Source organism: Ursus americanus, chromosome 21, assembly GCF_024610735.1.
Source record: "Ursus americanus isolate L20-20 chromosome 21, mUrsAme1.1.p, whole genome shotgun sequence".
In the NCBI taxonomy this organism is placed as follows: domain Eukaryota; kingdom Metazoa; phylum Chordata; class Mammalia; order Carnivora; family Ursidae; genus Ursus; species Ursus americanus.
Window position 1 is genome coordinate 23,725,802 of NC_142147.1, and position 23,199 is coordinate 23,749,000.

At 42.3% G+C, this 23,199-nt stretch overlaps 1 protein-coding gene and 1 pseudogene across 2 annotated transcripts in view; both read left to right on the forward strand.

Moving 5' to 3' along the window:
* TANGO6 (transport and golgi organization 6 homolog) overlaps nucleotides 1-23,199 on the forward strand; it is a 178,871-nt gene that overhangs the window by 143,446 nt on the left and 12,226 nt on the right. For both annotated transcript variants that reach the window (XM_045814979.2, XM_087870527.1), the window contains one exon: nucleotides 667-780. In XM_045814979.2, the coding sequence (XP_045670935.2) occupies nucleotides 667-780 (114 nt within the window). The remainder of the gene's footprint in view (nucleotides 1-666; nucleotides 781-23,199) is intronic.
* LOC148108232 (mesoderm-specific transcript homolog protein pseudogene) lies at nucleotides 2,309-19,981 on the forward strand (annotated as a pseudogene).

A 23,199-nucleotide genomic window follows, 5' to 3' on the forward strand; every position in this document is an offset into this window, starting at 1 on the left:
CTAGTAGTTTCTAGTCTTTTCTGTTGTAGAGCTGTCTCTTAAAGCAAATGAGCATTGAAAGACCTAATCCACACATGAAGAAGCCCAGGGAGACTCTGAAATTGGCCCTGGGTGACTGACATGGTGGGGTACGCTAGGTTTGCAGGCCGGGGCATCCGAACATGCTAAAGAAGATCAGTTTGAATGTTTATGTATTTCTCTATCTCTGGCTCTAACTTCCATCACTAGCGCATTCATATTCATGCAGGGCCTTGAACTCTGAAGCCTGCTCAGCTAAATCTCCATGGTCCTCACTCCCTTGAAGCCACTTGTGTTTTGGGCCATCTTTCCTTCTTTCGATGTAGTGTCCCAAAGGGGGACAAGTAACATTTCTTCCCATTTTTGAGGAAATATTTGATTTTGACCATACCTTTATTATATACGCATATCCCTTCCAACTCCCTAATCTTCATCCTGAATTCCAAACCAGATTTTGCCCTTTTCCAGAAAAGCCAAACTTAATCAGGATCTCCACCACTAGATCTCTCCCTCTTTATTGAGGAAACTATCCACCCCTCTCTACGCCAGATTGTTCATGATGAACGTGTAGAAAGTGGAACCCAGTTGAAAAGCTTTAGGTAATTGTGCAATCTTGATTTTTATTGACTTTTTCTCTCACCCTCGTAGGTAACAGCTTGCCTGATTGCTGTGGCTAAAACAGACCATGAAGTTCAAGTGCGCAGAGCTGCCGTCCACGTGATTGTGCTGCTGCTTCGGGGCCTCAGCCAGAAAGCTACTGAGGTAAGTCAGTTCCTTACCATTTGCAGCTTCCCTACCTTTTTGGTTTTTATCTGTTTATCAGTCTTCCTTTCATCAAGGCAGCCTCAGCTCTTTTCCCTGGATGGATGCCTGAGATGAATCCATCAGCAGAGATTTTATTTTGTAGCAGGAATACTGTTGGCATCTTTAGTGAGAGTCCCTATTTCCTCTGTAGCAGTAGGCAAACTATACATTAACCGCTGCAGGAACACCAGAGCACAGGTTTCTAGGTTGCCACTCTGAGTCTTGGCGTTCTTCTCAGAGGGGCGATTTCCAGGTGAGCTAACGGGAGCACACTAAGCCTGCCTCTGTAGCCTGAACTTTAGTGACTTGTCTTCCTGACTCATTTCATTGTTCAAGCTGCATCACTGAAGGTCCTCATGTAAATGTTTCCTTTCTAGCTGTGAATTCAATCCCAGAGATTTTAGTTCCTGCAGAAATTGAACTTTTTTCCTCCTCCAAGTGGGTCTGGCTGGATTTTTCCCCAGTGTATGGCCCATACGGGAAGAAAGTATATATATCCATGTGTGTGCTAAGAATGAGTGACCTCTAAATTAATTTTCCTCTTGATTTTAATGGAAACTCATTCCCAGTTGAGTTTATAGAGAGAGTTTACATTAATAATTTACTTTCTGGCATCCACATTGCTCATCTGTGGCTGGCACATGAGTATTTAACTGTCAGTGAAGCCGTTAGAAGAATGTTTGTTTTGTCAGACCTACAGGCTTTACTCATGATAGAATTGTGCCATGTCAAGTGCCTGACACCATTTTTGCAAGCATGGACTCATGAGTTATCCCCTAGCTATTATCTACGACCTTGATGGTGGTGGGGACACACAGATCACAACTCTGTAACGCAGATTAATTAAATAAATTGCTATCGTATACACACTGCCCTTGATGAGAATCTGCTCTACAACAAGGAACTAAGAAAGTGTTTTTCATCCATCCTCATGATCTACAAAACTCTTGGAGCATCTGGGTGGCTCAGTCGGTTAAGCATCCGACTCTTGAGCTTAGCTCAGGTCTTAATCTCAGGGTCTGGATCTTAGGTTCGTGAGTTAGACCCCGAGTTGGGCTCCACACTGGGCGTGGAGCCTACTTTAAAAAAAAAAAAAAAGATCTAGAGGCGCCTGGGTGGCTCAGTCGTTAAGCATCTGCCTTCGGCTCAGGGCGTGATCCCAGAGTCCTGGGATCGAGCCCCACATCAGGCTCCTCCACTGGGAGAATGCTTCTTCCTCTTCCACTCCCCCTGCCTGTGTTCCCTCTCTCGCTGGCTGTCTCTCTCTCTGTCAAATAAATAAATAAAATCTTTAAAAAAAAAAAAAGATCTACAAAACTCTTGCCCAATACCCCATGGTTATGTAAGTTGTTAACAATAGGGGAAACTGGCTAAGGGTTATACAGGAATTCTCCATGCTGTCTTTACAACTTGTCTGTAAATCTAAAGTTATTTCAAAATAAAATTTTAGTTTAAAATATGAGTTATAACACTATTAAAATAAATCTATAAAACTCTAGTTGTGGGCTGCGGCAACCAGCACATCCCGGTGCTTCTCACTACTCACTGTTTCCTGTGGCCGGCACAGCCCTCATTGGGCTGTAGGCAGTGCCCGGATGACGGCCGGCCCTGCTCTGCTGTGGGCACCGTGGCACCGGGTGCTCCACACTGCTATGCCAGGCAGCATGGGATAAAACACCGCCCTGGAGCACCAAGATCACCTCCGCAGGATGAGGGAGTAGTGCGTTCAGGTGGGGCTACTTGCTGTGCCCCTGCCTGCAGCCTATCTGCATATTCCACCACCACCACTCCCACCACCCCCAGCTTTCTTCTGCTCTTCACTCATAGAAGTTGTCAGGCAAAATTTTCACCTGCAAGTGACTGCACATCTTCTACCAAGACTCTGGGTGTGATTAGATGTCCTGAGATGTGCTTTTATATGGGTTTCCAACTTCCAGCTATGATTGGTACAAGATTTGGGAAGGTCTGACCCTGGGGTTTTATTGAGTGATTGTCCTTGATTTCTTGGGCTTTGGCTTCACCGACAAACCAAGACCACGTCACTTTTCCATATTTGAGCAGGCAAGCATTGTGGAGGCACTTTTGCAGCATCTGGGGCTCCAGAACCACAGGACCAACCTTTTGTCTCATGATGACAGAGATATCATTGCTCAAGAGGTGCTCTATAGGTTCAAGCAGGACCGATCTGGTCGGCTTGCCATGAAGAATCTCTGGCTGTCAAATGGAGGTATATTTCCTGAGACTCACCATCCTCTCCTTCTCCAAAAGCTTCTCAAAAACGGAGGCATGCTGTCACCCCTTCACATGATTGATGAACTTCTTTGTACTCTCCCAAAGTCTCACCCCAGTCTTTGGGCCATACACGCAATGCTCTGAGAGTGAGCTGTGGGCCATGTGAGCAGCGATACCCAACAATGACAGAATTTAGTTACCGTCAGTCTCTTACACTACATCAGCCAGAGAAGGTTTAGAAGACGCCAGATGGGAGCTCTTGCTTCTGTAACTGTTCCCATTCATTTTATCTATGGGCCATTGGATCCCATGAATCTCTACCCAGAGTTTTGGGAGCTGTGTAGGAAAACCTTCCGATTCTGGATGACCACATTAGTCACTATCCACAGCTAGAGGATCCCATGGGCTTCTTCAATACATATGTGACCTCATCAACTCCTTCTGAGCTGGAAAGAGTAGCTTCCCTGTGTTACCTCCCCTGCTCCCTTATGTTGTGTATTCCACTTAGGAAGAAATGCCCCAAAGAGGTCCTGGCCACCAAACACTATTCTGTCGCAAAAGTGCACCTGACTCACATGGGTAGGCAGCATGTAGTTAAAAGCCTGCAGAAGCTCTGGCTAAGGATGACCTAACAGTCCACCTCCCATTCTTCTCACACTGGAGTGAGTGTATGGACTTGCCTCTGTCTTGGTGCCTCTGATGAGCGCTACTTCTCACACAGACAGACAGACATTCTCAAAAGTCTTTTGAACACTTCTGTGGACTCTTCTGAAATATTTAGAAATACTAATTTCTGGCCCGTCCTTGGTTGGAATCTTATGGTAAAGAATGAGGAGAGGGTGTCTCCATACCTGTCCTTGAATGGCTTTAAGATACATGCTTTTAAAGTTCTCTAAGCAACACAGCTTCAAGTGAGAGTGAGTCTCCCTTGTCATAACTTTGGATTTCGTTTCATTAGCTGCTTTTGATTATAGACATTTTGTTAAACTAGTTTTTGATTTGAATAATGCAGTATTCTAAGTATACTTTAAGACTATGATTTATCTACACATACTATATGTATTTTATAAGGGTATTAAACCAGCAGATACTCTGGCAGAGTAGTGAACCTTTTAAGCATGTTTAATTTCTGAATAAATTGGATTAAATCCAAACTATTTACAGAATTTCCTAAAATCACAGGATATTAAGGACTAGTAGCATCTGTGCCAGAGATTTACTGTTATTAGCTAATTCTAACAGCAAATAACAGTCTGACTCTTCATATCTCAGTGATTAGAAGCATGTCCGTCCTGAGCTGTAGAGGAGGGGATCGTTGTATAGTCCAAGTTACCGTTCTAAATATACACTGATTCCTTTTATGACAATTGCTTAACTTCTCATTGGTTGTTTCAGAGAGGCTTCCTCATATAGCTCAGTAATCCCTGTACTTTACAGATAGGAAAGTTCCAGAAACTTTCAGAACAAATACTGAAAGGCCTATGAGCAAATGGTGCTGAATATTTCTTTTTCTTGCTTTTTTTTTTTTTTTAAAGTAGGTGCCATACCCATTGAGGAACCCAGTTCAGGGCTTGAACTCACTACCCTGAGGTCAAGACCTGAACTGAGATCAAGAGTTGGACACTTAACTGACTGGGGTACCCAGGCGCCCCATTGAACATTTTTTTTTAAAGCCACAGTTTCAATTGCCTTAGTCAAAACAGGATCATTAAGTGATTTTTAAAAAGATTTTATTTATTTATTTGACAGAGAGAGAGCACAAGCAGGGTGAGTGGCAAGCAGAGGGAGAGGAAGAAGCAGGCTCCCCCCTGAGCCGGGAGCCCAACAACGTGGGGGGATTGATCCCAGGACTCTGGGATCATGGCCTGAGCCCAAGGCAGACGCTTAACCAACTAAGCCACCCAGGGGCCCCGATTAAGTGATTATTTTAAATTACTTTTTTTTTTATTAGCGACTTCAGGTATAACAACTGAAACAGGAATAAATGTTTATTTTCTATTAATAAAAATAAATTTTGACAAAAGTGGCAAAAAAAAAAACCCTCTATAAGTGCACACACCCTTAGTGAGTGAGAGAGAGAGTGTGCGTGTGTGTGTTCGCACAGCAAAATATCTGGTTAGTAAAGTGAGAGAATAGAAACTCTATCCAGATTTCTCACATCTGTGTGTAGCCAATGAAAGCAACAGTCCTGGTCTCACCAGTGCTAAAATAATTTGTGGCCATGGAAGATTATCATCACTTTCAAAAAACCGTGTGAATGGAAAACCTCTCTCCTGTTCTCCAAACCAGCTCTATCTTGCACTCACTTAAATTTATAAATTGTGCTTACTCAGTGAATAAAGAAAAGGAAATGGGATGGGATAAATGTATGATTCCTCTTCCTGGTGCATCCTTAAGACCAGGTGTATTAAATCTTGTAATCGTAGGTGTAATTATAATCAGCGGCACTTTAATGAGAAACGGAGATCACCACAAAGCTTTCAATCTGGGATTTATCTTTTCTGCTGTTTTGCCCCCAGGAACAGCCGAAATAAAATGCCACTTTGTTGATGAAGTCGTGTGTGTGTGTGTGTGTATGTGTATGTGTGTGTGTGTGTGTGTACGTGCGCACGTGTGCGTGTGGTGTTTCCCTTCTAATCACCATTTCTGAAGTTATGGAGTGCCAAAAGATAATGCCAGGTTTCAGTAAATTTTCTCTTGGTGGTAGATATGCCCGCCAAGGACCTCTGTGGTTCTGGCAGCTTGGAAAGGAGGCAGAGAGTCCAGTAAGAGGTGGGGGTTCAGAGGCGATCAGGAGATAGATTGGGATCAGAAAGGAAGACATCACCACCCCCACTCATTTGAAAGTAGCCAGAATCTTGTGCAATCAGCACAATATCCACACTGGAGGGAGATACTGCATTCACTCTCTTACTGAAACTTATTTTCTCTGCTTAGCCTTGTTTTGGCTGTTAACTGTTAATTTATCCCCATGATAGCCTGAAGCCCAGGAGAAGCCAGAAGCAACTCCCTTTTAACCCATTCTACCTTACCCTTACTGAAAATTAAATTTACTGGGAGTACGCAGGGGAGGAGGTGTGTTTAGACCTGTCCCTTCTGTTGGCCTCAGAGTTAAGAACAGCCCTCCTCAACATGGAGAGGGTTACGTAACCTGAGCAACAGATTGGAAAAAATTGTGCCTAAGTATCCAGATCTTCCCAGGTTTTTGCAAAGTGGCTTGTTTAAGTATTGTAGGTGTTTAAAACATCCATTTTCATAAATTCATTCCAAAGACAATAATGAATAATTGGGGCAGTAATGGTTGAGTAATAGTCTACCAGGCAGGCCGTCCTTCAGATAACAACTGTAAGTTCTGGACATACTGTAGTAAGCAGCTACCTTGAGACACTGGAGAGTGTGCAACTGTAGGCAGATTCTCACGGGGAGTCTCTGCTCAGAGCAGAAGCACTGGACAGTTTCCATTTTCTTGGCTTTTAACTCAGGGACAAGTCTATTTGGGAACGGATGCAATACAAGAGGGGCACTGGTAGAGATATCATAGTCTTTCTAGCCTGGGGAACCAGGACACTGAATCTGGGGAAACCACAGCTCCAGGACAGAGAAGGGAAATCCTGGAATGGACAGATCCAAAGAAAGGTGTCGCAAATTCTGTCTGCCTACAGGTAGAACTGACCCCTGAACCGAGCAAGTTAAGTGCCCGCTTTAAAAAAAAAAAAAAAAGCAGAAACCAGTAATTGGAGAAGAACAAAATCTAGGGTCTTCTTAATTTAACATTCATAATGTCTGGGATATAGTCCAAAATAACTCAATATATGAAAAGCCAGAAAAATGGAAGTATTCTCAATAGAAAGGAAAATCAACTGAGATCAACCCCAAGATAATCCTGATATTGGGATTTTAAAGCAGCTATTATAATTATCCTTAATGATGTAGAAGAGAAAAATGCCTACAATCAATAAAAAGATAGAAATCTCAGCAAATATTATGTAAGACTGAGAATCACTGAACTCTACCTTTGAAACTAATAATACACTATATGTTAATTAATTGAATTTAAATAAATAATAATTCTAAAAATAAAAAAAGAAATCTCAAAGAAAAAAATAGAGATGATAAAAAAAAAAGAGCCAAATGGAAGTTCTAGAACTGAAAACTACAATACCTGAATTTGAATTCCTGAATGGAATTAAAAGCAGATAGAACAATAGAGATGATCAAATAGGAAGAAGAGAGAGAGAAAAAAAAGATTTAAAAAGTAAGTGATCTGGAGTGACCAGATGCTCTCAGAAACCTAAACCTGTATTACCCCTAGGAGCCATGGTTCAGTATCCACTAATTCAGTGTTCATGGCAACTTTATAGAACACAGCTACCATGAATAATGAGAATTGGCTGTAGACAATAGGGAAAAAAAAAAGTTGATGATCTTGGGGCGCCTGGGTGGCACAGCGGTTAAGCGTCTGCCTTCGGCTCAGGGCATGATCCCGGCGTTCTGGGTTCGAGCCCCACATCAGGCTCCTCTGCTATGAGCCTGCTTCTTCCTCTCCCACTCCCCCTGCTTGTGTTCCCTCTCTCGCTGGCTGTCTCTGTCTCTGTCAAATAAATAAATAAAATCTTTAAAAAAAAAAAAAAAGTTGATGATCTTAAAAAAAGAATGAGTGATTTGGGACTGACTATAGTTCTAGATTTATTTAGATGACTACTACTACAGTCCTCTACATAGTTTACAGAAAGCTGACTTCTTGGAAGAACCGTGAAGTACTTGAGAACTTTGCACATGGGTTTACAGTAACTAAATGTGGCAGCAATTTATGCGACTCTTGATCTTGGGGTTGTGAGTTCAAGCCCCACAATGGGTATAGAGATTACTGAAAAATAAAATCATGTATGTATGTATGTATGAGGAGGGGCAGAGGGAGAGGACTCAGAGAATCCCAGGCAGACTCCCCGCTGAGCATGAAGCCTGACGCAGGGCTCAATCCCACTCCCCACTGAGCGTGGAGCTTGACGCAGGGCTCAATCCCACGACCCTGAGATCATGACCTCAGCAGAAACCAAGAGTTGGAGGCTTAACCAGTGGAGCCAGTCAGGCTCCCCTGAAGATTTTATTAAGTCTCCGACTACTGATCTCAGCTCAGGTGTTAATCTAGGGGTTGTGAGTTCAAGTCCCACATTGGGCTCCACACTGGGCGTGGAGCCTACTAAAATAAAATAAAATAAAATAAAATAAAATAGAATAGAATAGAATAGAATAGAATAGAATAGAATAGAATAAAATAAAATAAAATAATAAAATAAATCTTTTTAAAAAGAGCCAGCATTTTATATTGAAACTTTCTCCCTTGCTTTTTAATATTAAAAAGTAATTCCTAGAGCATAGCTTTTCTTCCTTATATTCACTCATTTTAGGTAAAAAAACAGTCTATACTATGTCTAGTAGAAGATAAGTAGTAGGCTTTAGGATTCATTCCTTCAAGATGATAACAAGTCTTAACACCAGGTCCTGTCTTCAAAAATAAGCAAGCCCTGGAAACATCTTCAGGGAGATGAGTTTGGATTAATTATTAACTGATGGCTGAGTCAGGTTCTGAGCTAAACCCAGGCCTCCCCTCAGGAATGATTTGAATTCCTTCTTTGAGTCCAGTGATGGACTCTGATGACAGAAGCCTCTTCCTGATAACATTATGAATAGTAGTTTCACTAACGTTTGTGTATTTGGAGATTACTCTCCTAGTTCTTTGTCGGAGAGAAGGCAAACCCTGGCTTAAAAGAAAAAGAAAAGAAATGGCTCACGTATGATGTTAGGCATTTTTGGTGACAGCAGTTACCCATGGTCCATCCAGAAGACTGAGTGCGTGAGTCCCAGGTTCACCTTGTTTTCCTGTCTGTCCAGAGCGAGAACTGGGACCGGAGGAGGACATGACGCTTAATCTCTGACACAGCACGAATGGCAAGTTATAAGTAAATGGACACATGGAATGGAAACTTTCCTTCCTTTTATTGGTTTTGTTCTATCCTGAAAGTTGTTTTGACAACATTTGGTGTGGTTTTTGTGCTGTGAGTACAGTAAACGGGCCCAGTTTCCTCCCAGAGCTAGTTTCACACACTGCTCTTTTTAACAGCTCCAAGGCCCTGTGTGAGGAGTAAATGAAAAGAACATTTATATAAACATGACTGGGATCCAAGTAATAATTATTCCCCTATAAACTTTGAAAAAGGGCTTGGAAGAGAGAGCCCTTCCAGGACTGAAATTAAAGAGCCTCTTCCCTTCCTGGGAGCGTTAAGCTCCGGCCGGTGGACCAGGGCGGCAGTTCTGTTGATCATCTGCTACTGGCCAGGGCCTGGCTGTTTACAGTGTTGGTATTATTCATAAAAGACATTTACTAAGAATTCAGCATTCGTTGGACACTGTTCACAGTGTCAAGAGAGACAGAGGCTTAGAGGGACTTTCAAATAAGTCCTAGGTTTATAAATAGTCTCTTCCCCCCAAACTCTTCCTTCTTTTCCCTCAGACAATGGAGATGCTGCCGCTCCATTTCAGTCTTAGAAGAAAGGATCCACTCAGGCTCCGTAGTCGTTTCCTGGGGCTGCCTAACAAAGAACTGACAGTAGAACTTTACTGTCTCTTAGTTCTGGAGGCTAGAAGGCCAAACGCAAAGTATTGATGGGGCCATGCACCCTCTGAAACCTGTAGGGAAGTTCCTCCTTGCCTCTCGCTGCCTCCCGGTGCTTGGCCGGCAGTCTTCTGCGTTTATTGGCTTGGCGCCGCATAGCTCCAGTCTCTCCCTTTGTCATCACATGTGTTCTCCCCGTGTGTCTCTGTCTTCATGTGGCTTCCTTCTTCCTTTCTGGAGTAGGGCCCCCCTCCTCCAGTATGACCTTAACTAGTCACATCACAAAGACTGTTTCCAAATGAGATCACATTCTGAGGTGTACTGGGGGTTAGGACCTCACTTATCTTTCAGGAGTGGGGACACACTATTCAACCCGTAATGGGCCCCTAGGATTCCATAGTCCTTTGTCTTTTGTGCTTATGCTTCTCCACCTGTGCATTATTGCTGCATCTTGAGAAGCCTGTTCTGTGTGGGCTGTCTCTTCTCTGTCACACTCTTCCTTTTTCTTCTCTCTCTCCTTTAAGTGTCTGTACCACATACTCTAGCCTCAGGAAGACAAGAGAAGCAGTGTTTCTGACATGCTTACCTTGAAAGAACTTAATTCTGACACTTGAGTAGAGAGAATAAGGAGGCACACGGAGTATTTTTTGGACTCTTGGACTTGGTGCAAGTTCTGGTCTTAGTGCAAATCTCTTAACCTCTCTGAACCTCAATTACCCACCAGTCCTATCCTCCTGACACAGATGTGGCAAGAATTAGATGGGATGACATGTGAAATTCTGCAAACTGTAAAGGGTTGTCAATATAGAAGATAACAGTGACGATGATGACTCCTCATCGTTGGTGCTGGGGGGATTGTTGGGACTACTGTCATCATCCCCACCACTGCTACTACTGCATCCTGAGATTTGCTGGGGTTTTGAATGATTTTTTTAAACCCACCAAAGATAATTTTATATTCAATCTGAATGAATAGGCAGTTTATTTCATGGCTGGAACTTCTAGAACCTTACACTTTATCGTGCCAGGTCACACCATCAGTTATCTCAGGTTTTAGAAGACAGTCTTTATTACATAGACTCCAGCCTTCCGACTCCATGCGAGGACCTTATGATTGCATATGCCACCTTGTTCTTCCTCATGGATACCAACTGGACTGGAAAACACAGAAGAACCTAGATGCTTTGTATTTATTGAACCAGAGGACTTAACCTGTGTTCGGACATGATTTGACCTCCAACAGTATTGTTTTCTCCCTTTCTTCCCTATCACTATGAAGCAGCGAATGTAGTACGACAAATAATACTGCTTATTTTTTTTTTAATTTTTCACTTATTTGAGAAAGAGAGAACACAGCAGGGGGAGTGGGAGAGGGAGAAGGAGACTCCCCCACTGAGAAGGGAGCCCGATGCAGGGCTCAATCCCAGGACCCTGGGATCATGACCTGCGCTGAAGGTAGACATTTAACTGACCGAGCCACCCAGGCGCCTCTGAACCTCTTATTTTTTAGAGAAAGAGCAAATTAAGGGAACACGGCTGGCGTAATCGGTAGAGCATGTAACTCTTGATATCAGGGAGGGGAATTCGAACCCTACATTGGATGCAGAGTTTACTTAAAATAAAATAGGTATGCCTGGGTAGCCCAGTCAGTTGAGCAACCAACTCTTGATTTCGGCTCAGGTCATGATCTCAGGGTCATGAGGTCAAGCCCCATTTCAGTGTCCACACTCAGTGGGGAGTCGGCTTGAGATTCTGTCTCTCCCTCTCCCTCTAGCCCTCCCCCCCCTTTCTCTCTGTCTCGCAGGCGCCTGCATGCTCTCTCTCAAATAAATAAATAAATATTTTTTTAAAAAGGAAAAGAAAAAGAAAGAGCAAATAAAGATTATTTTAAAGCAAATAATTACGCTAGTAGTGGATGAAAATATCCATTAAGCAGTCACCTGTTTCTTTCCCATGCTGAGAATATTTAAAGTAACATTTTAGTTAATCGACTGGAGACTTGTACCAAGTTCCCGTTCCCATTCAGCCATCTACTTTTTCTGTAAATAGCAAAGTTCTCATCACTTCTCTGCGGCAAGGGGTTGCCAAAAAAACTGTGATGATTTTTTACACCTGTTATGTATATTTAGAAGCTTGTCTTATTCTGTTAAAGCCCAATATAATTTGCTGTCTTTTCCTTCCTAAGACCCAGTCAGACCAGAAGCACAACTTCTCAAATGTTCATTCCCACACATTAACAACCAAATGTTTAGTCATTAATGAATGCTTGTTTGTCCAAGGATCTCTACTGTCTGTCAAATACAAGATTTGTCTATGGGATGGCAACTCAGAAGTCATACCCTTAAACCGCTGAGTTAAAGAGGATTTACAGCTAGATAACCTGGATAGCGTCTGGGGCGTTTTTCAGGAGCGTATTTGTCCCAGGGTCTGAGCCAGCGTCTGGGAGAGTAGGGCTGGAAGGTGTCAGGAGAGAGTGGTGCCAGGCTGGAGTCAGAGCCAACCTAAGGGAAGCTGTACAGGAGAAAGTCAAGGCCAAGTCCAGGCAGATAAAGCCACTTCCGCCACGCCGCTGCTGCTGACCTAAAGGGAGGTAAATGAGTGTGCTGTGTTCATTGATAGCACAGTAGCCCCATTCCCCCTCATTTTATATTTTTTTCCTCATGTAATTTCTTAAATTGAGGTATAACTCATATCTATAAAATTCACCCTTTCAAAGTATGCAGTTCAGGGGTGCCTGGCTGGCTCAGTTGGAAGAGCATGCGACTCTTGATCTCGGGGTTGTGAGTTGAAGCTCCACACTGGGTATAGAGATTACTTAAAAATAAATAAGGGGACACCTGGGTGGCTGAGTTGGTTAAGCGTCTGACTTCGGTTCAGGTCATGATCTCAGGTCCTGGGATGGAGCCCCACGTCAGGCTCCACACTCAGCAGGGAGTCTGTTTGTCCCTCTGCTCCTCCCTCTGCTTGTGCACGTACACGCTCTCTCTCTTTTTGTCTGTCTCTCAAATAAATAAAACCTTTTAAAATAAATAAATATTTTTAAAAAGCTTAAAGTGTGCAATTCAGGGTTTTTAGTATATTCATAAAATTGCTCAAACACCACTACTCTCTAATTCCAGGGCATTTTCATTACCCCCCAAAAGAAGCCCTGTAGCCATGAGCAGTCACTCCTCCCCATTCCCCACCTTCCCCAACTCTGTCCACCACAGACCTACTTACTATCTATGGATTTGCCTTTTCTAGACATTTCATATAAAAGAAATCACATACCATGTGACCTTTTGTGTTTGGCTCCTTTCACTTACCATAATGCAGTCAAGGTTCATCCATATTGTAGCCTTGTATCGGGATTGCATAACTTTTTATGGATGAATAATATTCCATTGTGTGAGTATACCATGTTTGCTTATCCATTCATCAGTTGATGGACTTTTGGGTTATTTCCACTATTTGGCTGTTTTAAAATAACATTGCCATGAATATCTGTGTACACGTTTTTGCACAAACATATGTTTTCATTCTCATGGGTATATGTCTAGAAGTGGAATTGTTGGGTCACATGGTGACTCTGTGTTTAACTTTTTGAGGAACTGCCAGACTGTTTTCCAGCTGTGTCATTTCTCATTCTCACCAGCAATGTATGAAGGTTCCAAATGCCTCACATTCTCGTTAATACTTGTTATTGTCTATCATTTACAAGGATTATCACCATCCTAGTGGGTGTGAAGTGGTGTAGTTTAAATTTGTATTTTCCTCGTGGCTCAAGGTGTTGAGCATTGTTTCATGAGTTTATTAGCCATTTGTATATCTTCTTTGAAGAAATGTCAATGCAGAATCTTTGCCCATTTTTTTAATTGGGTTACTCATCTTTTTATTATTAACATATTTGTTTTTTAATTTTGATTTTTGTATCCAAAAATGTTATTCACAGTTTTATAAAACTTAATTCAAAGATCCATAGCCTATCCTCCTTTCTTACCCTCCATTCTACTTCCCATCAGCAATTATTTTCAATTTGATTATGTTTTTTTAAATGTTTACTTCCATATTTCCAAATAGCATGCTTACACTGCTATTTCTTGATTCTTCACCCCACTTATTGACTTCCTGTTAGAACTAACATGTGAAAGTGGGATTCACTCTGTGATTATGTTCCTGCAATGGAGAAAACTGACCTGCAGTGAGACAGAAGGAAGCAGCATAGTGGCTTAGACTTAGAAGGTAGACTCTAGAGCTAGAATGTCTGGGATTGAATCCCAGCTTTACACCTTACTGGCAGCGAGACCCTACACAAGTTAGCTGACATCTGTGTGCCTCAATTTCCTCATCTGTAAAATGGGGATAATAATAGTACCACTTTATAGGGTTGTTTTTTAAAATTAAATGACCTTAGTTATGTAAAGCATTTAGAATCTATACATTCTATGTATTAGTTATCATTTAGTATATATTATTTAGTATATATTAGTTATTATTATTATTAACATGCTCCTCACAAACATATGCATTCTCCTTCCCCATTTTCCCTATATAGTTACATTACAGTTTTTGCTGTATTAGCATTTAGTGTTTATGTTATCATGACTGTAACTGTTATCCACAGCTGAGCCATATAATATACTATGATTACATTTCCTTTCTTGCATGAATCTTGGCTTTCTCTGAAGTTAATAAATGTCTCAGGTTTACATTTGTTACTGTAATGTGAACCTATTACCACTTTATCCCTCATGCTAAATGTTCATAAATCTCTTCAAAGATTCAAACCTATTGAGTACTCTAACAGTTTCGTCTTCTGAGAGACATATCTCCTACACCCTTCCACTCACTTGTTCTTATCTGGACTAGTTACTTTCTAAGCTTACTGCAAGATTTAAGAACACAGCACTTAAAAGTTAATGATGCCCTTTGTGCATGGGTGATACTTATGGACTGGTGAACTTTATAGGAGGAGGACGATCTGGCCAAGTCATTTCATCAGGAGACTTCCTTTCATTGGTAGACTCCAAGACTATTTTGAAGTCTTTTCTTTGGAGCTGGTCAGAGAAGAATCGTCTGGTCTCCTACCTAGAGGATATGAGCCTGGCTGCCGGGATTCTGGAAGATGAGTGGAAGAAGGAGGATGGTGGTCTTACCATTTAGTATGTAGACTTTCACTTAATCCTTGTGTTTTCAACATGGTAGCCTCATACTTCTCGGTACCCGATGGCCATCTATCCAGAGTCTCGCTGGTTGGATCCTCTGGGTAAAACTCCAAGATTCTACTGTGGTTGGGGAAGGGGAGTCGCCCGGGTACCAGACCACCTGATTATTACTCAGACTTCCAACCAGGGCTTCTCTTCACCTCCATTTTAAGAGGTATTACCCATCAACTGCAGAACTTTTTTGAGTTTGTGTTAGGCTTGCTTCTGGATTTAGTGAATCAATTTATCATCCAAACTTAGACACTTCTGAGAGCAAAAGAGGACACTTAATAATTATGTAAGTGCAGCAGATATAAAACTTACTAACCTGGGCAAATCAGAATGATGACCCTAGAATTCATCCAACTGCTTTCTAGCGTCTAAACTTTTGTTGCTATTGCCTTGTTAGTGCTTTTTGTCCTGATAACTTAATGCCCTTTTGTATCCCTTTACTGTCATGTTAGTGGGGTTCCAGGAAAAAGCAATAGTGTACACATGTGTTCGGTCCATCAGCTTTCAGATGGCAGCCTCCATTCTTCCTTCTTTATAGATGAAGAAAGTAGGTATGGAGGATATATGTGACTACAGTCAGAACTCTTTGGGTTTTAAGCAACAGAAACCTAGTCTGAACTAGCTTAAGCAAAGAGAACTTCTTAGCCTACCACATCCAAAGAAGGGCTGAACAGTCACGTTGAGGGAAAAGCTGGGATGGAGCTGTTTATCAGTGACTCCTAGAATCAGCAATGGAAATGTTTCATTTCTTGTCTCTGCTTCTTCTGTATTTCACCTTTGTTCTTTTGCACTAAAGTCCAGCTTTCCTCCTGTGGCAGCAATATGACCACTGACAGTGGCCCAGTGTTGCTCTTACATCCAACACTCAGAGATTCCCTCCTTGGCCCCAAATGCAAAAGTTGCAGGGAAGAAACTTAATGCTCCAGCTAAGATCAGATGCCCATCCCCAAATCAACTTGGCTGGGCCAGGTGGGGTATGTGGAAATGCTGTTTTGTGTAAAACCATGTTCAGCCTCCACTATACCCATCTGTGAGGAAAGAGGTGGGGGTCAGTGCCGAGGAGTGGGGGACAGTCCCGTAGCTTTCCTCGATAGTAACTTGGCCAGATCCATGTGACAGTAATGATGGATTTGAGAAATAGAGCTGCAAAGATTACAACTTAGTACCTTACTGTGACTGCTAAAATATCAATGTTCAACCTTTTCTAGTGATAACATAAGTGACAGTTTGGAAGCCCTGACATTTAAGACTGCTCTCTTTCTGCCTCTTCTGCATAATCATTTACATAGATCTACATATGTTAGAACTAGGTTTGTCTTCCTCCTCTGCATCAGACTTACACTATTTTATTTTCTGTAGGATAGCCTATTCCATACACTTCTTATCTGATCTAAAAAGGCCAAGAATAAAGTATTATCATTCAAACTCAGATTTTTTTAAATGCTCTTTATTTTTTTAAAGTATTATTTTAATTAACATATAATGTATTATTTGTTTCAGGGGTACAGATCTGTGATTCATCAGTCTTACACAATACAGAGCACTCACCACAACACATACCCTCCCCAGTGTCCATCACCCAGCCACCCCATCTCCCTACCCCCTTCCCCTCCCCTCCAGCAACCGTGTTTGTTTTCTGAGTTAAGAGTCTCTTATGGTTTGTCTCCCTCTCTGGTTTCGTCTTGTTTCATTTTTTCCCTCTCTTTCCCTATGATCCTTTGCCTTGTTTCTTAAATTCCACATGTCAGTGAGATCATATGATAATTGTCTTTCTCTGATAGACTTATTTTGCTTAGCATAATACCCTCTAGTTCCATCCACGTCGTTGCAAATGGCAAGATTTCGTTTTTTGATGGCTGTGTAATATTCCACTGTATATATATACCACATCTTCTTTATCCATTCATCTGTCGGACATCTGGGTTCTTTCCATAGTTTGGCTATTGTGGACATTGCTGCTGTAAACATTGGGGTGAGGGTGCCCCTTTGGATCAGTACATTGTATCTTTGGGGTAAATACCCAGTAGTGCAATTGCTGGGTCGTAGGGTAGCTTGATTTTCAACTTTTTGAGGAATGTCCATACTGTTTTCCAGAGTGGCTGCACCAGCTTGCATTCCCACCAACAGTGTAGGAGGGTACCCCCTTCTCTGCATCCTCGCCAACATCTGTTGTTTCCCGACTTGTTAATTTTAGCCATTTTGACTGGTGTGAGGTGGTAACTCATTGTGGTTTTGATTTGTATTTCCCTGATGCCGAGTGACGTGCGGCACTTTTTCATGTGTCTTTTGGCCATTTGGATGTCTTCTTTGCAGAAATGTCTGTTCGTGTCTTCTGCCCATTTCTTGATTGGATTATTTGTTCTTTGGGTGTTGAGAATTTTAGAATGTTAAAGGTGGAAGAGACCTTAGAGACTATTTAACTTGTATTTCACAAAAATTTCCCTTGGCGTATTAACCTTATGAGTTGCTCCTCTGACATAAGGTATTCATTGTTAAATAAGTTTGGAAGATGCTGCATCTGACTATATTATTTTTCTTTTGGCGATTGGGTACATGTTAACCTATTAAAGGGTCGGAGAAGGCCTGCAGCAGAGAAAACTAACAATTTCCTCAACTCATTTACCAAGGAACCCTTTCTTCATTATAAGCATGCCAAGTAATAATGTTCCGTGGAACATACTTTGGGAAATAACCCAACTGTCTTATTTTATGAATGAGGAAAGAAAGTTCATGAAGAGACAAGTGGTTATAAGTTTCCAAAGCTTATGCCAGGAAGAACTGGCACTCATTTCCAGTTATTCCTGGTAACTTAGCTTATATTGGCCAAGCGCTAGTCAAAGGATAACATCTCCTCCTCTTCCTTCTACTTAATTCACTCATTCACCTGGAACAAGGTTCGGCTTATTCTCCAGGGTGTCTTAGGTGACATCATAAAGAAAGCACAAGTTAAGCACCAAATTTGGAATAGCTCCTGTCAGCTCCCTTTCTCTATATCAGACCCAACACACTTTTATTATGACAAATTATTATAACATATTTTGGTGTTTCCCCTTTATTCTCCTGAAATGAAATTTATAGCTTCTTGACCTACATGTATATTTTAAAAATCAATATAATGTCCTATTATAATATAAAGAAGGAATCAAAGGATAGTTGTTTATACTAAAATAACATATTTTAATACATAAATGTCTAGGCCAGCTCTAAGATACAATGAACTATTTGGTTGCTCTTATATGTAGACTCATCATGAATGTAACACCTACAAATATAAAATCATACATCTGTCTTACACTAGCAGCTCAGCAGTACATTGTAGAGCTTGATTTTCCAAAAGAGTAAACTACTCTGTATAAAATTCTAAACAAACGAAAATATTATCTTCTCTTAGTTTATATGGTAGTTGAAATCCTGAAAAATTCAGTGTATTTTGAAACTCTAAAAATACTTTGAATCATTTGCTATGTGATAGCACTTATATCTAAGTGCTTTCCATTAATTAGTTCACTTAATCTTCATTATCCATTTAGGTGTGATTAATATCCCCCATTTTACACATGAGGAAACTAAGACAGAAAAGAGAAGTAACTTAACCGACAACTAGTTGGTAACAGAGCAGAGGTAGAGAAACCAGGCAGCACAGCTCTAGGACTCGATGTTCAGTGACTGTCATCTGAAGGACTCAGAAACCAAGTCACTCGGGCATTTTCTGCACAGATCATGACTAACAGAAGGCTGCTTCAGATCCTGGAAATGTGATACCCAAAAGGAAAATGGGCCAGACTACCTCCTGACAGCTTATTTACTGTCTGCCCTGGAGAAGGATGAAACAGTGAGAGGAGAGTGTTTGGGGCTGGCCTCGGACCCAGGTGCCCTGACCTCCCAGGACCTGCCAGAGTGAACTCTTCAGAGAGCAGAGACAGGAAACAACCCTGGCTTCCTTTCGCCCTACCTCATGTTCCACGATCTCTTGCCAAATGTTCAGGCCAACCACGGACTACACGGTCCAGCAACTTCCCATACTGTACACAGAACTGAAAAAAGCAAGGAGCAGACCAAACACCTTCAGGGCTGCTAGGCCGGGGAGTGAGACTCCTGGGACTTTCCTTCTGCCCTGCAGCCTGATCGGAATCGATTCTCCTCTGGTAATCAGATGGGCCTCTGGGTTGCAATCAGAGGTGGGTTTCCCACTTCATATCTTCCGTCCTCTGAAAGGGAGGAGTTCTGACTAAGTGTACCCTCCTTGGGGTGACATAAATGACAGGATTGATGCTCTGGGGTCTGTTCCAGCTCATTGCTCATCACCCCACAGTTTGTTTGCTCTTAGCAAATCTGCTCTGAATAAATTGCATGTTCTCTGAGGTTTAGTATTTAATAATAATATAACATTTATCAGGGGCTTATTGTATGCCAAGCAAAGCACCAGGTTTTCACATCCATGATCTCGTGGAATCTTCCTAACAACCCTGTGAGATAAATATGCTTATTAACTCTATTTACAGGCAAGAAAATTGAGGTCCAGATGTTTACTTTTAAATGCACAGGTCGAACAGCCAGTAAGAGGTAGAACTGAGTGGACATCCAGGCTACCTTATTGCCAGCTTGGCTGTTGGGATGGAACTAATTAGAACCAGCCTGAGATGATACTTGAGGAAGGAGTGAACTGTTCCAGGTATACTGGGACAGACTCCTGTTCCTAGGACTTCTGTTTCCTTACCCACTGTACTTTCTTCACCTCTGTAATTCTCCAGGGTTGACAGGTATTCGGTCAGTCGGCATGGTAAGGGAACTGCAGCTAGAGGGGTCTTTCTGAAATGCAGGTCTGCCAAAGTCCAGTCCCCAGCTAGCCTTTCTACCCTGGTCCATGAGATAAAGACCAGGCTCCTTCATATGGCATACAAGGCCCTTTATGTACTGGATCCCCCCTGACTTCTCTGCCTCTTCCTCTTCCGTTCTTCTCCTCAAATGCCCTGACAGCTTCATGCCAGCCCCAGATCATCTGCATACTGTTTCTTGGCTCCACATCTTAGTCCCTAATATTTCTTTTTTTTTTTTAATTAAAAATTTTATTTATTTGAGAGAGTGAGCATGCACGCACATGAGCGGGGGGTGGGGCACAGAGGGAGAAGGAGAAGCAGGCTCCATGCTGAGTAGTCCCTACTATTTCTTATGCCTCGAATGCCTTCTTTTCCCCTCACCTGTCCATCTGATAAACTTTTATTCATCCTTTAGGACTCTACTTAAATTTTACACTCTTTGTGGAAAGTCTTTTTCTGATTTCTCAGGTAAAATTAGTAATCACAGGGCGCCTGGGTGGCACAGTCATTTAAGCGGTCAACTCTTGGTCCTGATCTCAGGGTCGTGAGATGGAGCCTGAGTAGGCTTTTTGCTCAGTGAGGAGTCTGCTTGACTTTCTCTCCCTCTGTCCCACCCCACCCCACCCCGAATCACACACACTCTCTCTCTCTCTCTCTAAAATAAATACATCTTTTTAAAAAAAAAAAAAAAGTCGTAATCACTTCTCCAGGCTCTGCAGTACTTTACATATCAGCTCTGGACTATAGTAGATACTGTAGTGATTTGTTCATGTCTGATGTCAACAGGGGACTGTGAGCCCCCGAACACACCAGTCACTATTTTTCTTTTAATTGTGGTAAAAGATACATAAGACAAAATTTACTGTCTTAACCATTTTTTAAGTGTACAGTTCAGTAGCTTTAAATATATTCACACTGCTGTGCAACCAACACCGCCACCCATCCACGGAACTCTTTTCATTTTGCGAAACTGAAACTCTGCACCCATTAAACACGAACTCGCCATTTTCCCCTCCCTCAGCCCCTGGCAACCACCATTCTCTCTGTCTCTGTGGATTTGACTACTCATTCCATTCCCTTTGCTATTCCTCAAATCTCACACAGTGCTTTGCACAAAATAAGTGCTTAAGGAATGTTTGTTGAGAGAGCGCATGAAATCTTTTCTCCAAGAGGCATGGAACACATCTCTTCATCTCTTTGTACCTGCCTTTATGATAAATAGATTTCCTAGATCTTAACCTGGAAAGTCTGGGATTTCCAAGCTCTTCCTGCGTTTAGGTTTCTCAGGGACAGAAGTTGTCCAAACAAGTTCTCATTAGGAGGGAATTTTACCTCCCTTTTCTTAGAAATGCCTAACATTTTCATCACAGTTGGGTTGCAGACATGCTGTCCCCAGATCGGTGGGGAGAAGGAGTCCTGAGGCAGAGTGACAGGATGAATACTGATGTGCAGCCAGAACCTTCTGCATTTCAAAACTTGGCTTCTTGACACACGCGCGCGCGCACACACGCACACACACACACACCCATAGATATACTCTGTATATACTATATATATAGCAGTGTGTGTGTGTGTGTGTGTGTGTGTGTGTCTGTCTGTCTGTCAAAATTTTAACACATGTATTTCCCTTAATTCCTCCCGTCTGGGCAGAGGTTTCTGCCATAATTCCAGCTAACCCAGCAACGGAGGCAGCTGCATTTATTTTAGCCTTTCATTTTCTTAAAGAACGCATGTTGGTAGCTTGTAACTTTCTCTGTCTTCAGAATCACACTTCATATACACATGTTTAAGAACAAATTTTTTAAATATTTTGGAAAAAAGATGCAGTGCCAATTTGTGGGTCAAAAATGATTTTGATGGTTGCCTGGCTGGCTCAGTTGCTGAATCGTCTGACTCTTGATCTCAGGGTTGTGGGTTCAAGCTCTATGTTGGGTGCAGAGATCACTTAAAAATAAAACCTTTTTTTTTAAGATTTTATTTATTTGTCAGAGAGAGAGTGAGTGAGCATAAGTAGGGGGAGTGGCAGGCAGAAGGAGAAGCAGGCTCCTCACCAAGCAAGGAGCCCGATATGGGACTCAGTCCCAGGACCCTGGGATCATGACCTGAGCCAAAGGCAGATGCTTAACCAACTGAGCCACCTAGGCGTCCCTTAAAAATAAAATCTTAAACGAAAATGATTTTGACTCCATCCCCTTTCTGGAAAATAAAAACCTGATTGTTGATAGTTAAGAAAATTCCAAGAGTGTAATATGTTACATCCAAATCACATCACCCTTGTTCTTGGCACTTAGATTTTTCCCAGGCAGTGTTGTTACTTTCGAAACCATGGCATAACTCCTAGTCTCCTACCCAGTGTTTTTTTCCTAACCTCCCACATGACTGCATCCTGGATGCTTATTAGAGTCACCTGGAGAGCATAAGAATCATAAAAATAAATTAAAACTTTTTTAAAAGCCCCGAGTCCCAGCCCTATGATTCTGATTCTTAGGTGTGAGGTGGGGGCCCAGCCATGTTAAACATTCTCCAGGGGATTGTAATGGGCAGCAGGGGTGGAGAATCACTATACTAGAATGATGGTGTTGCACAGAGGCGAAGTCTGGGCTTTGCAGCCATGTTTTGGTATGGGTGGCAGGGGTTCCTTTTTCTGGTCTAGTCCATGCCATGTACACATTAATACGTAATGCAAACACCACCAGGGCCTCTGATGTGCCTGTGACTGGTTTTCTCTGACCTTTGGTCTAATTCTCTAACCTTTTATTCCTGAAGCATCTTGCACAGAGCCTAGAATTCCATTGAGCAGATGCCCTCAGGAGAGTGACCTGTCCTTCCCTTCTGGGCGACTCAAGCTAGACCAGAAGCTGTGGAACCTGGCTGAGCCTGGGGTGATGCAGGATGCCCTAAAGCAAACTGGTGCCCCAAAGGAAAATCAAACCTTATGGTCAGCCAGGAGCCCAGTTACAGCTCCCCCTCCTCCCTGCCCAGGCTCCATCCAAATAAACAACATTGACGGTGCAGGGACACAGTCACATTTTCTCCACAGCTTCCTCCTGCATATTGGATTTCCTAGTAACGGCACATGTTCCAAAGCAAGGGTTGCAGAGTGAGACTTCACAGACACAGGTTTGAATTCTAGCTGTGTCCTTGAGCAAATCACTGAAACCACTCTAAATCCCCTTTCCCTGATCTGTTTGTTTGGTTTTTTGTTTGTGTGGAGCCCAGTGCGGGGCTTGAACTCATGACTCCAAGATCAAGACCTGAGCTGAGATCAAGACATGAGCTGAGATCAAGAGTTGGACTGACTGAGCCACCAGGCGCTCCCACCTTCCCCTAACTTGTAAACTGGGCCTAGTAACACCTACCTCATAGGATTAAATGAGATAATCTATGCAAAGGGTTTAGCACAGTGACTGAAATGTAGTAAACACTCAGGAAACGTAGTGAGCCTTTTGCAGGCATGGTCTAATCCCACGTGGGAGGCGTTAGGCGCCGGGAGGGGACAGGCCCTCAGCAGGGTGTCTGC